The 23,207-nt window shown below is 38.9% G+C and overlaps 1 protein-coding gene across 2 annotated transcripts; it reads left to right on the top strand.

Moving 5' to 3' along the window:
* LOC131784740 (mitofusin-2-like) lies at positions 1-16,092 on the top strand. Of its 2 annotated transcripts, none has more exons than XM_066169042.1 (20): positions 1-415; positions 625-1,094; positions 3,556-3,798; positions 4,366-4,448; positions 6,253-6,291; positions 6,678-6,786; positions 6,995-7,102; positions 7,507-7,614; positions 7,781-7,826; positions 7,936-8,006; positions 8,518-8,639; positions 8,740-8,866; positions 10,299-10,403; positions 10,501-10,603; positions 11,451-11,511; positions 12,054-12,210; positions 12,797-12,904; positions 13,390-13,586; positions 14,635-14,769; positions 15,281-16,092. In XM_066169042.1, exons 2-20 carry the CDS (start codon positions 951-953, stop codon positions 15,354-15,356), a joined length of 2,142 nt encoding a protein of 713 aa, XP_066025139.1. In that variant the 5' UTR covers positions 1-415; positions 625-950; the 3' UTR covers positions 15,357-16,092. The 2 variants fall into 2 exon arrangements, with proteins under 2 accessions (XP_066025139.1, XP_066025140.1); XM_066169043.1 differs by lacking the exon at positions 15,281-16,092 and adding an exon at positions 13,942-14,017 and having other exon boundaries at positions 14,635-14,770.
* Positions 16,093-23,207: the final 7,115 nt, after the last annotated feature.

Below are 23,207 nucleotides of genomic sequence, written 5' to 3'. Positions count from 1 at the left end.
GTGAACGATCAACCAAACGGCAAGATGCGCAAGACGAAGTAGAATGAAGGCAACCAAAGCTTAACTGACTATCGCGGTTTTGAGTAATGGAACTTGCTCAAGTATGACAAATAGACGAATTAGATGAAAAGTAGAAACGCTGTTTGGGTAGCGGCTCATTCTGGAATGGAAATAGTCCTTTGAAGAAATCCTTGAACATACAAAAGAGTTTGCCATGTTCATGGTGACTTGGGTTACTTGGTAGTTTTGGTGTGAGGACAGGATTTCGTCATGCGTCCAAACTTGAACTTTTCGTTTTGATTCTTTCTGTGTCATGGCCACTGTAAGTTATTTCCCCTCGCAGTGTTGTTTTCAATGTCAAGTTGTGGAAGATGTCAAAGAGGAGCACTTCGTTCAGATGGATAAAGCTAAGGGGGTAAGTTTCTAAAGAAACTGTGGTGCTGCGTCGGTGGGAGAGTATAACAGGTAATTTAGTGTTAAAAACTTAGTTGAAAACGTAAATTGGCCACCGTAAAGGGTAAAAAGCTGAATTTTCGAGCGTCAGCCCTTCGTCAGATGTAGCTTTAATATAGCGGGTCAAGACGATGATTATATCTCTTCACAAATATCTTTATTTCTCAACAGAAATACATCCTCGCCTTCTTTTGGTTGCCATTTTTAAATATCCTGACAATACACAAGAAAGGGGTCTCAAGCCGAAGAAAGTAACTCTTTCGTTGAAAAATGTTTTTTTTAACTTGGTTTGTTGCGACGACGTCGTTTCTCTAATTTAGTAGGTGCATATTTTGTGTTGTTCAGTTTAGTAACCAGTCTCCCACGGTCGCATGGCATGCCGAGGCAGCTTTGCAATCAACTTCGGGCGAACGCGATGGCAGGCAATGAACATCCTAGTGAACATTAGGAACTAATCGTCTCAGTTTAAGCGAGCTAAATCTTTTCGAGGTGGCGGAATGGACAATTTCGTAGAAGCGAAGCAGGAGATAAACGCCATATTCGGACGCCTCACAAAGTATCTCACAGCCTGTAACAAATTCTCAGCTGACTACAAAATAGCTTTTATGGATGAGGGAGACATCGATAAATTTCCAAGCGAGGTAAGATTGTCAATTATCGCGTTCAAGCGCCATGATAATGACGAGAATTGGTAAATTAAATGTTGTGAAACCGGTGTATATCATACAACCTTTTGATTGTTTTTAATGTTTTTTTATATTTATTTTGTTATGAATGAATGAATGCATGAATGAAAAAAATTTATTCATGTGTCAAATCGATCTAGCCGAGGGTAAGAAACCCTCTACTAATAGGGGACACCTAAACTCAATACAACAAGTTAAAATTCAACTAATTTAACTATTTACAATAGATAAAATTTAAATACATCATTGACATTAAGAACTAAAAGTTTAAACTACCTTATTTAATACTCATTATTAAATCAAATAAACACATAGAGCGTTCCCTGAGCCAGATAATTGTTCATGTGCTACATAGAACACAGTTCTCACAATCGTATTCTAATTTAGATGAAAGGTTAGTTAAAGAGATCTGTTTTTTAAAAGATTGTAGAGAAGGTGAAGTTTTTATGTTAATTGAAAGTCGATTCCACAGCAAAGGGCCAATATATCTTAGGGAATGTTTTCCATAGGTAACAGTATTAAATCTAGGAATGTGGAAATCTGTGCCTCTGGGGTTGTAAGTGGAACTTTTCAATGATAAATTTTTGACAGTCGGTGGGCACAGATTATGCCTCACTTTAAACATTAAACAAGCTATATCCTGTAGCCTTCTTTCATAAAGAGATTTTAAATTAGCCTTCTTAACTAATTGCTCATATGTAGATTTACTATCTCTGAAGACTGCACGCAAACCCCTCTCCTGAGTGCATTCAAGTTTTCTCTTGTCACTTGCTCGGCAAAAATGCCAGGTGAGATGGCAGTAGGTGAGGTACGGAAGGATCACAGCCTTAAAAAGGTGTAGTTTAGCAACGGTGGGCACTAAGTTTTTGAGTCTCATTAGTACACCTATCCTCTGGTTAGCTTTCTTGCACATGATATTTATGTGCACACTGAAATTAAGCTTGTTGTCAATAGTGACACCTAGTAACTTAATACTGTTCATAGAATCAATGTCAGTTCCTTGTACATTTACGTTTATCTCATCTCTCCCGTCTCTTTGTTTATTGTTGATCAACATGGTATGGTATTTGGAGAGGTTCCCCTTAAGTTAGTTCAACTCAAACCATGAAGATGCTTTTCTTGCGTTTGCATTAAGGTTGTCATTAATCGTACCAACATTATCACTAATTTAAAAAAGCTGATGGTCATCAGCATACATGCTTAGATTCTGTTCCATTTCATAGACTAAGTCATTTTGAAAAATATTCCACAGCAACGGTCCCAAAGCTGACCCCTGGGGGCAACCTCAGTTAACCCGTTTCCAGGAACTTTTTCGAGATGCAAGCTTCACTCTGTTAGAGCGCCCACATAAATAGGAGCACAACAAATCGATGAAATTTTCTTCAAAACCATATGCTCTTAGTTTACTCAGCAGCAGAGCTGGATGCATAGAATCGAAGGCCTTTGACATATCTGTTGATAAGATTCCTACTCGGTGCTTATTGTCCCTAGCATGTCTCCAGTTCTCGATAAGATTAATAAGAGTAGTCTCACAGCTGTGAGTCTTCGATAGGCCGACAGGGCTTGCCCAAGACGGTGATCGAACATCAAATTTTATCACTTCAAAGCTATCTTGATTGATACTTCAATAAAATACTGTCTTTAATTAACTTTGCAATGTTGTTATATTTACAATATTGTTTAAAATTTTGTACATACACCATTCAGGATTTTCATGGATTAAGCTTTCAGATAGATTGCACAATAATTGGTCGGTGCAAAATACAGACTGCAGACCAGGGGTAAAATTTAAACTTGGTTCTATAAGAACCAACCTTTCATGACTATGGTTGCTATGACTTTGTTGAGAGGTTTTTAATTGGATCCCTATCTCGCACCCACAAATTTGCATTAAATTTAAGGGACTTGTCCACCTAGCTTCACAGCACAAAACAAAAGTACAAGAAATAGGTTTTTATTGTCCAGTAATTGAAATTGCTGATGTGTAATGAAAGTCTATCACTACTACTTTCAAGGGCAAACAAAGTATATATGAGCTACATGTATGCTAAAGCTACCTAACGTTGCTCAACAGAACTGTTTGTTCCTTAACAAGGGAAATGTATTTAGCTTGCTGTGAACTGCATATTCAAACACTAATGTTTCTAATTCTTACCTTAAAACAATATGTCAATGCCAAAACCATCTGAGGAAGTGAAGTTCAAGAAATCAATCGCCATGACAATTATTGCTAGCCTCAAAGACAACAATTTCGCAATCTCATTTATGGACACTGTGACTTAAGTTCTTTGTAAAACCTTAATTGAGGTGCATCTCACTCTATGCACACTCTAGGTACCTGCACTGTCACTGTCAATTTTTTAATGTAATTAATTCTTATTAAGTCAGTACTGATTATTGCATTTCTCTCTCACAGGTGTCAGGCTTTCTGGCTCAGGTTTCAAGCATCTCAGAGATAATATCAAGGGATCAGATGAAGGTGGCATTCTTTGGACGAACCAGCAATGGAAAGAGCACTACAGTAAATGCCATGCTACAAGATAAGATCTTACCAACAGGAATGGGCCATACTACAAATTGTTTTCTCAGTGTACATGGTTCAGAATTACCAGATCCATATATCTTGCTTCCAGGGAGTGATGACAAAAAGGATGTGAAGGTATGTCTTAAAAATTATTGTTAAGTTTCTCCTTTGTAATAATTATTTGTACCACATTTTCTTGATTAAGCAACCAGTGCATTTATTTCAAACTTTGCCTGGTGAATCTGGTGTTTATAAACATCAGGCTGGTGTTTTAATCTGGGTTTGGTGAGTCAACTTTTCATAATATCCATATTTCAAGACTGACAGGTAGTTGGTTAGGAAAACATGATTTTTCTCTTTCAAACTGTCACTTAGTCTTGTAACCATAAATATGGTTTAAGGTTAATAGCTTGTATTTGATCATTATAGCCTGACAGCAGATAAAGGCCTAAACCTCGATCAATTACTCATACCGTTTAATTCTAAACTAGCAGTATTTCTTTGGTGTTTATATAGTTTTAACAATTAATTTTGGTTTGACATTCAATTTAGACAACATTAATGGTACTTAAACTATCTTAAAGCGTAAAAATACTTATGAAATAGATTAAATAATACTCCAATTGATATCTGCCCTGCATAAGTTAATGAATAGTTAATAATCATGATACTTACATACTTTTCTTTTTGGTATCGAAACAGTCATTAGGTCAACTTGCCCATGCCTTGTGCAAAGAAAAGCTTGATCCTAGCAGTCTTGTTCAAGTGTTCTGGCCAAAGTCCAGGTTTGATTTTGTTTTGTAATTTTTGTATCATTCACATGTACTCACAGGTAACTGTTTTCCTTGTTAATCAAAGTGCATTTACAGTTCAACCTTGCAAACTTTATTCATTAGTTGTAAAAGTAGAATCATTATGTTGTTTCCTATGTTGTACATGAATTGTTCTTGTCCAGGTTTTTTCCAAAGAGGTTAAGTTTGTCAACATTTTTTGGCTTCAAATTAATTCTGTGATTATGTATTAGACTTATCATAAAATATCTGATTGGTCAAGAGCATTCAATCAATATACAAAAGCAGAGGAAGTTGACAAGATAACCCAACATTGTATTTATCATTTGGAGTTTATAGTCTGCCTTAAGTGTCCAAGCCCTTACCGTGTTTCTTCACCTATAAGTCAAGACCCTAAAAGTTAGAGACCTTCCAACGGACTTGTGTTGTCCAAAAGGAACAGAAAGACCACCGCTATAAGCTATAATTCTTGATTGTAATGGGCCATTTGAGGGAGTGAACCTCGCGCAAAAAATTGGGAAATGGCTCAGTGAACACAAAAGCTAATGGATGAGAATAAACCCAAAAGAAAAAAAAGCAAATCAGTGAAGATGTTAATACTACTACATGACTGCAGAAACACAACAATACTCTCAGTTACTGTAACCTGACAAACATTTCAATCGAGAATCTCTTTCATCTCTGTTATTTTTCTCATCATGCCAAAAGCACACTGCTCTTTGTATACTATAGCTTTCAAGATAAAATTTATCACAGAGGCTGAAGCTGTAGAAAACAGCTCGGAAATCACTCAAGATCATGGACATAGTGAGTCAGTGGTGCAACACTGGAGAAGAAACCAGGTGGCTACTCTTTCTGGCAAGCTTAAGATGTCTGCAAAACATGCAAAAATGGGCCATTTCACTCCCAAGTGTCCTGAACTAGACAAGCTAGCAATGGAGGGGTTTTTACAGTAGAGAGACCAAATATTTCATTTGTAATGTGAAATGAGACGAATTTTTGCCGAGTTGAGTGAGATCGTCCTTCAATGGGTGGGAAGCAGAGAATCTGATTTGTGGTCAGAAATATGTTGTTGTCATGACAATTTTAAAGCATGTCACAAAAAGAGCACTGCAGTCATGGAATTTGCAGTCCTTTCACATCATCATTAAATTTCTACTTGTTTTTGAATCCCAAATCCTCGGCTATAAGCCGAACCCCATTTCTTGAGAAAAAATCTCCCAAACTTTTGTGTCAAATACTGAAAAAATTACTTGGCTTATAGGTGAAGAAATACGGTACTCCATGAAGTGTTCTTAAACTTTTGCAAACCCAGAGAGAGGTGTCTTCTTTTGGTGATTGTTTTTAAAAAAATGTGTAATCAAAACAATTACCAAATTCAGTTTTTTTACATGATTTCATAAATTATTAGGCATTGTGTCTGTAATCTGCCTCAGCCTTCGGTTTTGGCAGATAACTTAGAACTCGGCTTTGTTAATTCAAGTTATGATGCTCAACTTCCTTGTTTAATACACATACAGTAAAGTATAAAGCTATGTCATTGGTTTTTCAATGAGTGTCCAGGGCGTGAAATTAATTTTTTTCTTCTAATAACCACTTGGCTCCTAAATTTTTCAAAGTGGTAGCCAATTCCAAAAAAGTTGAAATGCACTTCTAGTATTGAAAAGCTCTTAGATAGACTGCCTCTTGTGTTCTAGATGTTAATTTCACATTACATCAGAGGGTTTGTATCATTACAATAAAGTGTTACCTGTACATTGTCATCACTTGTGATGGTTTCAAATTTTTTCAACTTCAGATGTAAAATGTTGTCAAAGGATGTTGTTTTGGTGGATAGGTAAGCAAAATACAAGTGATTAAATGTACTGTATAAATAACCTTGTGAGCCCTAAGAATTAAATTTCTCCTTACAGTTTCACTCCTGATTTGCACATTAAGATCACAAGAATTAAAAGAAATGATCACCAACTAAAGAAGCTCTGGACTGTTCGGCAAATTGTATTTGTCTACACCTTAGGGAATGTATAGAGGACAGCTAGGAGAATATGCATACCTATGTTAGAGTGTGAAGGTTTAAGAAGAACAAAAAGACAAAAGAACAAGAAAACATTGAAGACAATAGGTTAATGAGGCATTGCTCTATTGTGACATGTTCTGTGTATTCTACACCAAGAGGAAGCCTGAAATTGCAATGTAAATATTCACAGACAACTGTTATTTTAGTCCTGGTATAGATGTGAACCATGATCTTGATCTGTGGATAGATAAGCACTGTTTGGATGCTGATGTGTTTGTCCTGGTTGTTAACGCGGAGTCAACGCTTACAGATGCGGTATGTTCATGACCATTCATGTGCTATGTGTTAATTTAAGATACATCACATACAAACTTATAATTTGATTGAATTTTTTTTAACTTTCAGTTGCTCTAAAATGTGACTTGTTACAGGACAAATTAATATTTTATCTAATGTGGTAGCATTCATAGAGGTAACCTTCCCATGCTTGTGTAGTTTCTCATTTGACCCTTGTCATTTGCAGGAGAAAAAATTTTTTCGGAAAGTGAATCAGCGTCTTTCAAGACCAAACATCTTCATTCTAAATAACAGATGGGATGCGACTGCATTGGAACCTGATATGATGGAGCTGGTTAGTAAGCACTTATTTGTTCTTGATAGCCATTCAAATTTGAAATCAAAAGATGTCAAAAATGGAATCAAAACACAACATTGGAGTTGCCTTTCATTTCAAACGCTCTTTCCATGAGAAATTGCTGCTGGAAAAAAGTAATGATAGATTGATAGTGGGAGCAGGGGGGGAGATTCATAGTGGGGGGGGGAAGGGGGGCTTAGATAGATGGGAAGGAGGGCTTAGATAGATGGGAAGGATTAAGGTATGATGATGGATGGGATAACAAACCACTCATCCCACCTTCTCCCATCCACCTGGACAACAACTCCTTTCCCCTTCCCTACCCCTCCCTCCCCTTCCCCCACTTTCAGATGATAGTGATAAAGTGTGAGTTTTAAATTTTTTTTACCTGGTTTCTTAAGGTGAAACATCAACATCTCACTGGAAGCATCAGTTTTCTTGTTGATGAGCTTCAGTGTGTAGACAAAGGACAGGCAGAAGACAGAGTGTTTTTTGTCTCAGCTAAAGAGGTAAACTGCTGGATATTATATATCAGGGTTTACAAGGACCAATTGCAAATAACTTTGAACAAGTCTTCAAGTTTTGTTACTGCTATGTAAAGAGGCATTTGATACAGGACACACCTCTTCATTGATTTATTTTCCCACTTTCTTTTCCTGTTTCTGTTTTACCCAGACCTTAATGACTAGAATGCAGAATCACCAAGGAATGCCTCAAGGAGGTATGTGGCTGATCAAAATGTGCATTCTCTTGAGACAGCATGGACAAACTGTTAAAAAGTAAGATTTTATATTAAATCAAGTAACTAGCATTGCCATGTTGTTTTTCAGGTGGTGCCATTCATGTTGAAGGATTTCCTGCTCGACAGTTGGAGTTTGAGAACTTTGAACACAAATTTGAGGTATTGTAGCTGCTGTTCAGGCTTACAATCCAGCATAGTTTTTAGGTAGCCACAAGTCTGTCAGCAGATCACTTACAAACCAAAAGATGATCAGCAAAAACATTTGATGATTGCAATGTTGAAATTAATGGCATTGTTATTCAAGGAGTACAAACTTGCTAATGGTAATCTTGCCCATTCAAGCTAATTACAGGTGGTTTACCATCGCCTGAAAGACCCCTAACTGTTATATGTTTAGCATTGAAAGGGGCCTCCTGGCCCCTTTACCTGGGAACTACCACCTTCAACACCATAGACAGCTGCTCATGGAAAAGGTTATTGAAACCCCTGGGTCTATTGTGTGTTAAATTATTGGTCAGAGCCAGGCAAAGGTTGCTACCACAGAGTCGTGATGTATATGTTAGTTAATGTACTTTTTCCATTTAAAGTTAAACACATGTGCCTGTCAAGAGTTTGTGTCAATTAATTACTCTCACTTCACAATAGAAATTTTACATTCTTGATTTTATAGGAGTGCATTACAAAGTCAGCCATTCAAACCAAGTTTGAATCTCATGCAGTCAGTGGACTGAAAATTGTAAACACATTAAAGGTTCTTATGGAACAAAGAGTGGATTCTGCATCTCAGCAAAGGTGAGAAAGAGACAGATAATTTTTTCATTTTGCTTAATGATTGTGATTTTAGTTAATTGTCAGGTTTGCTGAATTCATAATTATGTTCTATTTTGCTCAGATCTAAACTAGAGGAAATCAAGAAGAAGCAAGAGAATAGACTGGAGTATGTGAAGGAACAGCTTAGAATTTATACAAGTGACACTGAACGCCAGATCAAGGAAATCACCTCTAAAGTTCAGAGTCAGGTAATAAAATAACTACTTAAATGTTCTTTAGGAGGCACAAGTTTAAAACTTGTGGTTAATTCAGTCTTGAATCACAGTAATTTCAAGTTTTTCACAATGTAAGGTTTCAGAACAGGAAGATCAAAAAGTATGTAATCAAATGGATGACTTTTTTTGACATGCTTCTCAGATGCTTGTCAGGTGCCTTTGATATGCATATCAAATTTACTTTGAAGTGTGTGGTAAAATCTTATCAAGAGTTTACCTTAATTTTACTGCTGTAGTGCCTGAGTACACACAGATATGCACCTAATTTGTAATAAGTATGATGACCTATAGTAATGTTACGATATAATCTAACCTACAGAAAAACACTACAATCCCACAAACTCTACTAATTTATTAAACAGCGAGTGATGTTCTTAACAAGGAGCTAATCCTAAAAGCAGTACAATACTTATCGTTAATAAACTTAATTAAGCCCACCACAGTCTATATCCTAGCTCATCACCGATACAATCTCACTGCTGTCTCCAAAGGTCCTTGAAATGAGGTATGTTCCACAGTAACACTCTCTCTCTCGGTATAGCTTTCAAAACAGTTGTCGCTCCAACAACAACAACTACCCCTACTACTACATGAGTCTTTTTATATCTTAACAAAGTGTTCTGGAACATTCCAGAAGCTTACAGAAGAACTATTTTAGTAGTATTACGTAATAAGTGCGTGACTTGATGAAATGTTGTGGAAGTTCTATGGTATGCAAGTCAGCATGACTAAGCAGTCTGGAGATCTTTAGAAGCTTATATTTTTAAAAGTTACACATAATAGTAGTGAGGATAAACACAAATCAGAACACAACCTTACAGAACTAAACTGTCGGAGCTTTTCGCAATTTCCACACCCAGAGTATTGCTACTCCCCCCTGAAATGGAAAGCCAGTCCATCCCATGCTACCCGTCCCCCACCCTGACAACAGTTCTTCATGTTTTCCCAATCCCTTGTTTGTATCCATTTTTACTCTTAGGCCTTTCCGCACCAGCGGACAAAACTAGAATTGTCCCAAAAAAAAACCAAAGGACAACTTTTGTCAAATTTCAAAGCCGTCAGACTCCGTCAGCGCCTGATCAGTTCATAAGACCGGCCGGCAAAGGATTCCACCTTCCATTTCCAAGATTTATTCTAAGTCGTTTTAAAATTTTAAGAAACCCTGAGTGTTGCAACAAAAGACATTTTGTGCCTTTCTAGTTAACTGATTTCAGTTCAATAACACGCTGGTCGTAGCTTTTACGACAGATGAATCACAAGTTTATCACGGTTTTGTTTATTTGGTCGGTTTTGTCCAGTTTTTACCTAGGACAAATTCTTTTGGCGTTGGGTTTGAAGATTTGTCCCCTTCGGCCAATGAGAAAGTCTGATGTTGCTTACTCGACAAAATTTTTCCTTTCTTTAGGTGACTGAGGCTATGACAGAAGAGATTGGTCGACTGGACGAGCTGGTGAATGAGTTCGATCATCCATTCCATCCTCATCCTAAGTTCCTCGAAACATACAAAAAGGTGAAAATTACATGTGTAAACAGTTTTGTTGCCGAGCAACAGCTGCAATGGAAGAATAATCTGAAATTGAACACTTTATCACTCATTATGTCAATAGGAGCTGTGCAATCACATAAAGAGTGGCTTGGGAAGGAATATGGCGGCTTGTTGTTCAACTTTTCAAACTCAGGTGATTTGTGAGGCACAAAAAGAAATGGCAGGTCAGTGTTCAGGAACTAATCTATGCTACATGAATGATGTGTGAACATGCATGTGTACGTAAGCCTAAAAATTCTTGAATGAGTATATAGTGAATTGCCGGAATTATCTGAAGAAGTACCTTTGAAAAACAGCTTGCATCAGTTTACAGAACTGGTCGAGCTAAAACCTCCCATGTCTTCCGCCACTGTGATTTTTCTGATCGTAGGTCACTCTCGCATTTTGCACAAGGATTTTGATAGCTAGTTGTCAAACCTGTCAATTTTATCACGCCGCATCAATCAGAAGTGCCATTCGTGGGCAAACAGATTTTTCAAAAGCTTGGATTCGCTTGCGAGCCTTCCTTCCTCTCCCGACCCCAACCCCATCCTGCGACTCTTTTACTCTCGTTCCGCGCATTTCGCGCGGTTATGATATTAAAAAGTTCATCTCTCCTACTGGAATGCTTGTTACGGAGGCAATGCATTAGGGTAACAAAATAACTGAGGTAGAGTAATAACTGAAGGTACATCATAAAGTCACTTATATGAAAGGGAAAAAGAAGACGGGGGGGGGGGGAGGATTTAGGAGAGGATAACATTGTTTCAAAGGGGGAAAGGAAGGGCGGGGGGTTCAGTCATCATCGACAGAGTATAAAGTGGGACTGTTGAGAATTGACTGCCAACACTAATTTACTGCCAGCGAGGGGGGGGGGAGGGAAATCGTAAGAATATTACAGGGCCTTATGAGGGGATCTGGTAAATTTTATCGTGATAAGACCGACATCCTCCGACCCCCACCCCCATCCCCTCAGATGATAACTAATGACTGGTCCCTTAAGTACATATGAATATATTTTTCTTTTCCCAGATCGCCTTCGTAGTCTTCTGCCCGAAACACCAGAGGTATCTCTTGAGCCCGGCACCCCAGCGTGAGTATTGTGTCCCTTAACCCGTTAACCCTTTACACCCTAACATCCACATGCATATTCTCCATACTGTTCTTTATACATATCCTATGCTGCTGACAAGGAGAATTTGTTTAACAATCAAGAGCTTCTTTAGCTGGTGATCATTTCCTTTATTCTCATGACCTCAATGTTTGTTTTAGGGGTGATGCTGGGAGGAGAAAATAGTTACTAATCACTCTCAGGAGTTAAAGGGTTAAACCCTTACATCAGTATGCATATTCTCTATACTGTTCTCCACACATTTCCTAATGTGCTGACAAAGAGAATTTGTTAAACAGTCATGAGCTTCTTAAGTGGGCGTTCATCTCCTTCATTCTCGTAACCTGGACGTTTGAGTCTCCGGTGATATTGTAAGGAGAAATTAGATGCTGATCAAGGGTTAAGATCTACTGACATCAAGACTATTGGCTTTAGGAAACCAGGAAGCAGACACCCAAGAGGGGAAACGATTAAATATCCGTTTTTGTTGTTACTAATTTCTTTATCTTGTTTGTTTGTTGTAGTCTTGATTTCCAAGCGAACTTCGAACTGGATGTGCCCCGTCTGTGCACTGATTTTCGTGAAGATATCGAGTTTCGCTCCTCTCTTGGCTGGCAAGCGATTTCGAGGAAGTTCTTGGCGCCTCGTAATGCAAGACTAGCCATCGCTTTGGGAGCGAATGTAAGAACACTTCTTTAGTACTGGGACAACAAACGATGAAAAAAAAATTACCCTTGTCAGAGAAGAGTTAAGGTCGAAGGAGCACATGAAGAGTATTAAATTGTTTACTGTAATTCTATTTCAAACGAGGAAATGGCTGAAAGACATTTCTGAGTTGTTGTTTTGATCGACAATTAACTCCTCTGCTCCATCACTCTAGCCTTCCATATTTGATAGATGTTGAGGGCTCGACCGCCTAAAACACAGTATGGATGAACTGTACTCCGGAATGATTAAAACCCGCACTTCATTTTATTTTAAGTTAGGAAAAAGAAAGAAAAAGGCGGTAGTTCTGTAGCTGATTACTATAAAATAAGTTATAACGTTCCCAACGAAGCTAAGAAAACACGTGCTTTTGAAGAATATGAGAAAAAAAGAAATAGAAGGAAAAATTGCTTTCAATTGGAATCGATCTTCAGTCTTTTCCCTTGTGAGGTGAAGTGCAATCCATTGCGCCTCAATTGTACCGAGGTTGGATGGATATGTCGCCCCTCGATAACCTATTTTCGAACTGTAGTGGCTCATGACAACTTCGATTTTATCTAAGATTCAGCGAAAGGTGCAGAGCTTGGTACCTACCGGACCAGCTGTCGTGCTAGGGTTAGCTTCACCAACGATTTCCACTGGTACACTGACAGTCATAGTGGGAGGACTGGTAAGGTTTAAAATATTTTATTGATTTAGAGAACCTCAGCCATAATACACAGCGGTCAAACGTCGGGCATGCACGAGGGGATCAATTCTTGCCGGCCGTGCTTCAATTTCCCGCATAAAATTTCAAATGAAAACATAAGAAACAGCCGTTGTCTTGCAAAGTAAGCGAAAGAGAATCGAAACGATTATAGAAATCTGCTAAAGGAAACAAAAGCAGGGAAGAGGAAAGAGCGAGACATTTCTAACACTAAGCTTTTTCAAGTACTGGTATCCTGTTGATTTACCGAACTTTTTTGAGCTTTACCAAAAGAAAATGCTTTTGAAACATAACTTACCGGATTGTGTGGTTGTTGGTAACTCGTGTGAGACAACTTGTATTTGACAGCCTCAGAGCGCTTCAACTGGTCATGACAACCCTCGCAACATTACAAATGTATGTATGCCTATGCGAAGCGTCCATTTCAATTCGTGTTTCTCCAACTGCAGATTTGGAAGACTGTAGGATGGTGGTTCATGGCTTTGTGTGGGGGGTTATACAGTGGAGTACATGTAATTGAGAGGGTATGTTGGACCAATGGTGCTAAAGAGATAGCTTTCAAACGACAGTTTGTGGATTACTTTTCTGAAAAGCTTCAGGCAGAAGTCAGTGTCATTAGCGCCAAGTGCAGTGGACAAGTGCAACAGTAAGTTTGGCTGCCATGTGATTTTTGAAGCGTCTGTGATGCGATTGTTAGTTGATTTTCTTTTACCCACAAAGCCTTGCGAGTAAAATTAGACGAAGTGTCATTCTTTTGACCAATTAAGTCGCACATTGTTCAAGAGTCGCAAATTTTCCCGCGGTTTACACTCGCTGTCTTGCCAATCAGACCAGGTGTCATACTTTTGACCAATCAGGTTACAGAGAATTAAACTGACGCAAATTTTCCCGCGCTTTACGCTCGGTGCCAAACATAAATTTGTTCCTCAATTGATTGTTGCCGCGTAACAGCACCATTTTGAGCCAAAACTAAAGCCATTTATCCCATTGATGCCTTTCAGCTCAAGTGACTGTCGTGTTTGCGAAAATGCTGTCATCATCTTGTTCAAACTCAAGCTCTCTAGCACATAGCAGAGGGTAAATTCACTTGACCTGAAACTTAATGTTGAAACGGTGCCATATGCTAAAAGTATGGAAGTGTTGATTGGATGGTACGAGAGCAGTAACCTAACGATTCCAGAATAGTCCATGGCTCTTTGATTTTGCACCCAGTGGGCATGCTATTCTGAGCATGCAAAGTCTTAGTGTCTTCACCTCTGTCATGCTATTATTTCTATGCCAAGAAAACACTGCTATTTGTTGTTAAAAGTGTTGATTCAATGTAATGTGCAGCCTGAAAACTGATTGATTCTGCAGAGGAACTTTTATATCTCAGCTGCCTTTGGTTTAACTGAATATCACTTGCTGAATAATTCCTCATACATGTTTGTTATTTTGATCATGTTATAAGGATTACTGCGTATTAATTCCACGTGTTTATAATATGTGGTATTATCAGCGTAAACTAAAAAACTAGACCGATTCTCCACAAGTTCATTCCGGTCTTAGCTGTTATCTTGTTACAGTGCGTGTGTCGGTTAGTTCGCTTTTAATCGCGCGGTATTTCAACGGTTTGGCGATAAGATACATAACAATGCATTAACAACTCCCCGGTTACTATAGATAAAGAAACATTTTATTTTATTGTATTTCAGAGAACTGACCTCAACCATCGCGAAGCGTGGGTCTCAGGTTCAGAGAGAAATGAAAAATTTGAAAGGAAGCATCCTCGAACTGTATAAAGAAATAGAAAGGCTCAAGAAAATGGAAAATGATGCGAAACTATTAAGGTAATTCTGTCCTACTTATTGGCAATTAATTGATGACAACAGCTGAAGCAGAAACTGAGGTTTACGGAGGGAAGGGGAAGAAATTAACAGCGAAATGGGGGTGGGGTGGGGGAAAATGATTTTCTTCTGAACTCAAATGTATCATAACCCCCCTCTTCGCACTGGGTTGGTATTCTCTTTTGCTGAAGGGAACGGTGTGACATGGATAAGGGATTACTCACGGCTTCTTAAGCTAGCATTCTCAAGAAAGGATTTTGTGAAAATGATAGGAAGGGGGGGGGGCAGTGAGAATTACCCCTTGCTCCTTCATAGACCACCATTTCATCTTGGAAATATTTTTTTGTCAAGGGGAAGGGGATAGAGGGAATTTGAGATTACCCTCAACTCTCCCTTCACAGACAACCTCGTCATCCTAAGAAATAGGAGCATCGTTTGTAATTATATAAACATTAGCATCATCAGGGAGTGTGCAGCATCAGAAGTTCTAAGTGAGCTCGCTTTCTGTCCTTAGGAACGAAGCAAGTCGGTTGGAAAGCGAACTGTCCCAATTCATCACCGAATTTGGTTTGGAAAAGAGCAAGATGTGAAAGGATGGCTTCTTATAGTCCTAAAACTTCCGAAAATATAGTCTGTAGCTTGTGTAACTAGAAAGTTTTGGTTGGTCAATGAAGATTTATGCGGCCGAGCGGTAGTTTGTTCCTTCACATTCCCGTCGTGACTGGCACGGTTCTGTCAACCAAAACTGCCGCAAAACTGTTAGTTACGCAGGCTTTATCATCCCTATCTCCTTTTTTAGGTTTTAGGGTAATTTAGTATTATCAACAAAGTTGACAATGTAATTTGTACGGGTGGCCGTCATCGCCAAAATAAGTTGTTTGTAGTAAATAGAAGTGGTTTAATTGTCTTTAGGAGAACAGTTTATCTTATTTTAAGAGATTTTGTCTAAAATACAAATGAACAGTTAACGACTGCTAGGACGCATATATTTTTTCGTCTTTTTACGTCCGGCAGATGGACTGAGAAAATCACAGATTGATCAGTCTTCCTTGTGTACGTAACTATTTAGTTTTTTAGGATAATTTAGCATTGTCAACCAAGTTGACAACGTAATTTGTACGGACGGCCGTCACCGCCAAAAATACAGGCAAAATAAATAGTTTGTAATAAACCAAAATGCATGGTCTGATTGTCTTTTGGAGAACGGTTTATCTCATTTTAAGAGATTTATATAAAATACAAATGGACAAGTAGCCTTTGGTGAATAGCATTTCAGAAACTGTGTAGCTGTGTTGAACTGAATCAATAAAAACACGAGTGGCCAAGTGTTTACTGAAATGGTTCAGTGTCGAAAATGACAAAGTCAAGTCTTGAATAGATCGTTGTGCTGTGATATTCATTGTCATGCCAAATGGTCCAGCTTACTGTACTTTGGTTCAGTGACTTGACACAAACGGTTCAGAGTAACGCGAAATAGCTTAAATAAGCGTCAAATGGTTAATCGTAAGCCGCAATAGCTAAGTATCACATCAGTCTACCTACTGTAAAGTGAAATGGTTCAGCGTGACCCCAAATGGTTTAGCGTGACCCCAAATGGTTCAGCGTGACCCCAAATGGTTTAGCGTGACGACAAATGGTTTAGTACAAAGCGAAATGGTTCAGTGTTACAGCAATTGGTTCACGTCGAAACTGCCAAAGTTTGAAATGGAGCAGTCCATGTGGGGTCTTACGTCATAACCCTTGCGTCATTTAGATCGAATTTTGGCGCGAAATTCGTCTGAACGAGGTATTCGCAGCGCCGTCCACTCGACGTTCAACAAAGGAAAAAATTACTTCTATAGCCTCGTCTACTAGATGCAGCGAGCCTTATTCTGTAAGAATCTTTTTTTATATTTTAGCTTGTTAGCGAATAAATTTATACCCTACTCATCGTGCCACATTATCAGTAAGTCAATGATATTTCGGATGAAACCGTTTTTATCGAGCTGCTGAACGTTTAGTAGCTTCATGATCAGTTATTGAAAATGAAAGTAAGCTTAAGCTTATATTTCACAATAATATATTTTCCTATCCTTTCAAACCATGTTTTTTTTACCTTCAATTCTAATAGTTTTTTAGCCGCCTGTAAGTTGTAGTTTCGTCGTCTTAAAACGATGAATCGCTTTATCACGTCTCCTAGCGATGGTTCTTACTGTCTAGACTGTCAATGTGCTGTCGCCTAAAATTATACATTTTATCTGTATTTTTGTTAATCCCTTTGTTTTAGATTCTTATTTATCTTGAGGTTGTAAAATTTCTAATAGCTACGGCTTAACCATGGTGAGAATTCTCCATTTAAAGTACAGCAGATTTCACATTAAAAAGCTGAAAAGAGAAACACTGGCTTATAGCAATTTGAACTCCCAACACGAGGTCTGATAATAAGAACAAAAGATTGCTATCATTGAGAAACGCTTCACTGTTCTCGTGTAGATGATAAGAACCGAAAAGTATTTCGTCGTGAAATTTGTGGGCCATTGAATAAAATCTGCAGTTAAGTGTTAACCCCGCGTTTGCACTAGCACTTGAGTTTTTAGAGGAAATTTTTTGTGGCCCTTTTCTTCGATTTTCATCTTGTGCAAAATGTATTTAACACAGTTGTTTCCCATTGCAAGGCTAGGCCAGTTCATATGGGTTCAAGGCAGCAATTTGTAGCTGCACAAAAAGAGGTCCTAGCTGTTTTAGAGGCCAGTGACGATGGTCCTGTTGATGTTCAATAATGCTAATGAACCGCTCTTAATTTACATTTATGGTCATTTGACCTCTTTCGTTGTTTTTTCTGTGGCTGACGACGTTGACGATGATTTGACGACGCCATTTTCCCGCACGTGCTGTGCTCTGAGCCCACGGTAAAAGTCGCTACAAAAGAGTCGCGGAAAAAAAGTCGCGGAAAGAGGTCGCCAAAAAACTCGCAATGATAGGCGCGAAAACACAGTCGCCTAAAGAAAGGGAGTGTAAAAAAAGTCGCGAAAAAAAGGGAGTGTAAAAAGAGTCGCGGAAAAAAGGAGTGTAAAAAAAGTCACGAAAAAAAAAGGGACTGTAAAAAAAGACGCTAAAAAAGAGGAGAGTGTAAGTTTTGTATGGCACCCTTCAGAGGCCCCTTAAGGGTGATTTCTTTTAGCCCTTTTCATGATAGAAATCCCCCGCGCAAAATTTGATTTATTTCACAAATTCCTTGTTGATTCGGGAAATGTGAAGGTGAGATAATTGTTAATAAATAGTTAGTTAGTTATTGGTCACCCAGCTTAAGCGCGTTGTCATTAAAGGGCTTCAGTTTTCTTCAGTTCCCTGAGGGCGTTTTTTACTATTCATTTTATTCAAGAGATATTTCAATGTGGCATTGTACCTCAAGTGTGAGCCTTCTTGACGAGTACTGAAAGAAAGTTTCTAGTTTCAAAAATAAAAAAATACATGCATAGCAGAAAGTATTTAGTTTAAACAATCATATTTGCGTGGTGTGAGGTTTTGAACGGTCTCGTTTGAGCTTAAAACTCATAAATTGTGGTTCAACAAAATATAACAAACATTTTGAGGGCCCTTTGACAGACATAACTGGCTGAGGTAGTCTCAAATACTGTTCAAGAGCACAAATTGAAAAACAGGAAGATTGAAAAAGATATAAGTGATTATCCATTTAGTTAAAGGAAGTTTTTTTTTTATTAATAACATATTTCATTATGTGCTCAATCCAGTATAAACAGAAACTACGGTATCCAATTTAGACTTCAATTGACAATGTACATCTATCCCAAATAGAACACAGGGGGAGAGAGTGCCTCTTTGGTTTAACGAGTTGTTTTATGCATAACATATAAAACTAAGAAGGCCTTAAGAACAGTCAAAAGGAACAAGAAAGGTTAAGATATTTTATTAACCTCAGTTATTGTCATCTCTCAGTACCAACAAATACACCTTTCACTATCAAATCTAGTTATAGATGCTCTTGTCACGCTACCGCAGAGGAACACACCTTCAGCCTCTACTGTAGAAGTTGCAAGTTCCAGAGTACAAAAGCACCTACTGCTGCCAAATCTAGCAATAGAACTCCAGGTGAGACCTCGCAAAGGAACACACCCTTTGCCTCTATAGTAGAATTTGCAAGCTCCAGAGTACTTAAGCTCCTTCCACCGCCAAATCTGATAATAGAGCTCGAAGTCAGACCTCTCCCTAGTCGTGCCGGCACAGAGGAATACACCTTCCGTCTCTATAATAGAAGTTGCAAGCTCCAGAGTACCTAGGCACCTTCCGCCACAAAATCTAGCTACAGAACTCCAGGTGAGTCCTCGCCAAGGGCTGTAGAGGAACACACCTTTGCCTCTATAGTAGAAGTTGCAAGCTCCAGAGTACAAAAGCACCTTTCGCCGCCAAATCTAGTTATAGAACTCCAAGTGAGACCTCAGACTAGTTGCAGCGCCACTGAGGAAATACCCGCTTCCGCTTCTATAGTACAAGTTGTAAGCTAACGAGTACTTGAGCACCTTCCCCTGCCTAATCTAGCTATAGAACTCCAGGTGAGGTCTTGTAGAGGAACACACCTTTTGCCTCAATAGTAGAAGTCGCACGCTCCAGAGTACAGTGCCGCCAAACTTCAGGTAAAACCTCGCCCTAGTTGCAGCACCGCAGAGGAATACACCTTCCGTCTCTATAGTAGGAGTTGCAAGCTCCAGAGTACTTAGGCACCTTCCGCCACAAAATCACCAAAAAAGTGGTTGAAACTAGAATTTAATCACCATTTTCACGCTCGCCATTTTACGATCTAAGCTGGTGCGGTGCTGAAAGAATGTAGACCATATTCGTGGAAAACTGTCTTACTCACCTCACAATTTCCTGTTTTAGTTGCGCCACCATAGCGTCTCCGCAAAGCCTCTGGTCGAACTTGACCTTTTTGCCATCTGGGACAAGAGTTGGGTTTTGACTTACTTGCGCAATGTCGTCCACCCACGAATGTTCGGTAGGGCTTCGCGCCCAGTAGCCAGCCTGCAATTTGTGAGTCCTGTGAACCAACTTGTGCATTGGGGTAAAAATTGGCCCGATGGCTCCTACGCTGTGATCACCAGACATTTCAAGATTTGTTTGCACAGATGAAACAAGCTGTTGTAGGGAGCGAAAAGAACTTCCCTCGTTAATCTGAAAAATAGTGTCACTTAGAGAAACACCCCTATGCTGGTATCAAATGTAACATCAACGTCATATCCGAAATGATGATTACTGGGTGTGACATTTCTTTTTTCATAATAAGGTGAATTTAGGATCCAAGGCTTTGCACGAGCTGGTTAATATTCTTGAGATTTTATAAAATTACATGTTAGTCATTTCAGATTCGATGAATGGATTTTATAAATATAATTTGCTTCCGTACTCCAAGTCAGAGTTACGAGTTTGTAACTCCAGGAAATCGTTATGTCACTTGCAGTTAATTTCTTACAAAGAGGTGAGGCACAACAGAGAAAAACCTTTTGTTTTAATTTAATTTCACTGCGGGACGTGTGCTATGAATCTTTCACAAGGTCCCTGTTTACTGTTAAAATTATAGAAAACTCGAAGTACAGTTGGCGATAAATTGTCGAAAAATTAAAGGGAACTGTAACTGCCCGTCTCGTGGAAGGAAAACCTCTCTTTCAAAGCTACGATGCATGTAAACAAGTTTCCTGGTATAGATTTCTTTCCTGGTGTCTTGTAATTGGCATCCTTCAACCCGCATCAGGAAGGTAATTTACATTGCATGCTTGACTGCTCAGGCTTCTTTCCAAGAACACTTACTCAAACGCCATTGTGGTCATTATGTGAAAAGTATTCGTATTCCACTGCTTCTTCTGCGATCTACAAGGGCGCAAATTATTTTGATCGAGAAAGAAAAGGACAAAATGTACTGAGCGGCCCGCCAACTCCATGCAACCCAAGCTTCTTTTTGAAGGGAGAAAAAGAGGAGTAAGGTCATCTTCATTATTAATCGTAGACGAGCAGATGCGCACAAGCTTAAAACCAGGTAGGCTATCCGGGTAGGCTGCTTATGAATTAGCCCCAGTTGTTAGTTTCGGGAGATGAAGTTGCTATTGCTAACCTTAAGCCGGAAAACCAAGCTCTTCGCGTTCGCTGATGATTTATTAGTGCTTTCGCAAATCCTTTTAAAATGAAATTACGTATCAGCTTTTCCAAAAAAGGCTATCACTGGACTGTAGATGCGATATAAACTGATGAAGCAGTGTTCCTTGTTAAATATTGCTCTTTCAGCAATATCAATGATCGTTTGTTACATAAATTTCTTATTTTAGAATAAGAATATACCTCGTTCCCCCTTCTAGGTCCCGGACTACCAAAACGGTCAGGAAGGTCTCAAAGGGGTGTTGGATTTTTCGGCTAACGGTTAAAATATTAGCTACTTTACGCTAATGGTTAATCTCTCTCCATTGCTGTCCCAGAATATTTTTTGTGTACGGTCAACTTTTTTTATACGACAAACGGTTAAAATTTGTCAATTTTTACGCCTAAAGGCAAAATTTTGTGGCCGTTTTACGGCTAACGGTTACTCCATTGAGACCCTCGGTCAACGTTGCCTTATTTAATGACATACTTCTTCTACAGTTGTTAGTCTCAATCCGGACGAGATAGAACACTTTGTGCTGGACGTTCAAGAGCTTTATTTTACAGCCCGGTCTGCCATTGAGGACAGTACTTCAACTCCAGAAAGACTAACCGGCCTTTGGACTAAGTTGGAAGCCGCTGTAATGAATTTAAGAAAAATCCAATGGCATCTTATAACCACGAAACCCTCTGCTGAGGAGATTTTGGCCCCATTAGTTCAAAGTCTGTCGACCATAGAAATAAGGATTGGCAAAGTTATCGAGCAGTACAGCTGCCTTGTTCCCTTTCTAATAACACTTGAATAATATATCCTTTCTTCGATTTTTGACAGCTAAGAAAAGTGCCCCCACGGGACTCAACAGTCTTTCTTTGTAGCAGGCCACAGGACCTGTGTAGTAGATTCTTAGTGTCCTTAGGGTATTGTAGCGCAAGGTATTCCTCAGGGGGGACCCCTGACAGAGGGTCGGTTTGAATGAATTGGCCTTTACTGAAGTCGAACTGACGTTTAACTTAATATTAAATGGCTTTGTTTCACGTTCATCAAAAAAAATTATGTCATTGTCTCGTAAGATCTCTGAATTTATATTTTTAGTTTCCCTTTGTAGTAGGCGAGTTCACCTGTTCCTTTGACTTTGAACGTGTCCCTAGAGAATTATATTGATCGCACTAAGGGCAATTTGAACTGTCCTTTATTGAAGCCGAGCTCAATTTTAACATTCCCTGGATGGCTGTTATTGTTTTTCATGCATTCTAAATAGCGTCTGGTTACTAAGTGGCAAGTTGTTAGCAGTGATATGTTTTGGCGTGCTTCAAAAAACTCAAGAAACCCTAATTTACGAAACGGATAACATTACACCGATAACTAACTATCCAAAGGACTACGAATGTCTAGTATGGTAAGGATAGCTTATATATCTATTTTTTTCTCAAAAATATAGAAAATTTAATTTCCGAAAAACTGAAATCCTGCCATACGTTGTCTCTCATCTCTTATTGCTCAAACTACTGAACAGTATGCGACAATGCGACCAAAGAAAGCCTTCTTTATGTGCAGTAGTAGTTTTCGGTAGAAAGAGTCCGATTGATTGCGAGTCAAATTGTAACAAATTCAGTAGTAGTTTCTCTACGTGCCGTGTTAGCTATTTTCCAGTTCGCTCCACGTTCCACATGCCTAAGATTAGACTCTTACCGGTTTAACCCCATCTTACAACACGCCCGACCTACAACGTCAGTTTATTCAAAAAAACGCTAGAGTGTTTCCTACTATAGCAGCTTACAGACCACGCTGATTGTTTCGCGTTTACATGCTGGCGGTGGCTAGCGTGAGGCAAGCTTACGCGTAAACTCATGCATGCATATATATTAGGTTTCTCAGAACGTCATAAAATTCTCCTTAGTACAGCAACCAACCAACTGATAGCAAAGAAACAGTGAAAAAAATTTAGTCTTTTGATTGGACTCTTGAGCGCGGGAAAAAAAACATAAAAATTTAAATCTGTGGAATTTAGGACGCCATCAGTTCTAGCCACTCCCCTAAACCTCGTACGGGTAAAAGGCAGATTTTTGAGGAATCTTTCGATTAAGTTTCAAAAGTAATCTTGGGATCTGGGACTTTTTTGGGTCCGAATTCGCTTTGCGATTGTCATAAATAACACGCACACCATCGTCTCAGCCAACCCTATTCAAAACTAAACCTATTCACGAGTCGGTCGCATTTTCCAACGTTTCCGGTAGTTTTCTTTTTTTTCTTTGCGTCCTTTGATTAACTCTGGTGAATTCCTTTGATTCTCTTTTGCGAAAACTCAGAGTAGTCGAAATCC

The sequence above is a fragment of the Pocillopora verrucosa genome, chromosome 6 (assembly GCF_036669915.1).
Source record: "Pocillopora verrucosa isolate sample1 chromosome 6, ASM3666991v2, whole genome shotgun sequence".
Lineage (NCBI taxonomy): Eukaryota > Metazoa > Cnidaria > Anthozoa > Scleractinia > Pocilloporidae > Pocillopora > Pocillopora verrucosa.
The sequence above is the reverse complement of the archived record's forward strand: the minus strand, read 5'-3'. Positions and strand labels throughout refer to the sequence as shown.

Excerpts from the sequence above, each read along its gene's own strand:
- LOC131784740 (XM_066169042.1), top strand. The coding sequence starts at position 951 with ATGGACAATTTCGTAGAAGCGAAGCAGGAGATAAACGCCATATTCGGA. Across the intron at positions 7,827-7,935 it reads CCAAGGAATGCCTCAAGGAG|GTGGTGCCATTCATGTTGAA; the intron begins GTATGTGGCTGA and ends GTTGTTTTTCAG. Across the intron at positions 8,867-10,298 it reads CCTCTAAAGTTCAGAGTCAG|GTGACTGAGGCTATGACAGA; the intron begins GTAATAAAATAA and ends TCCTTTCTTTAG.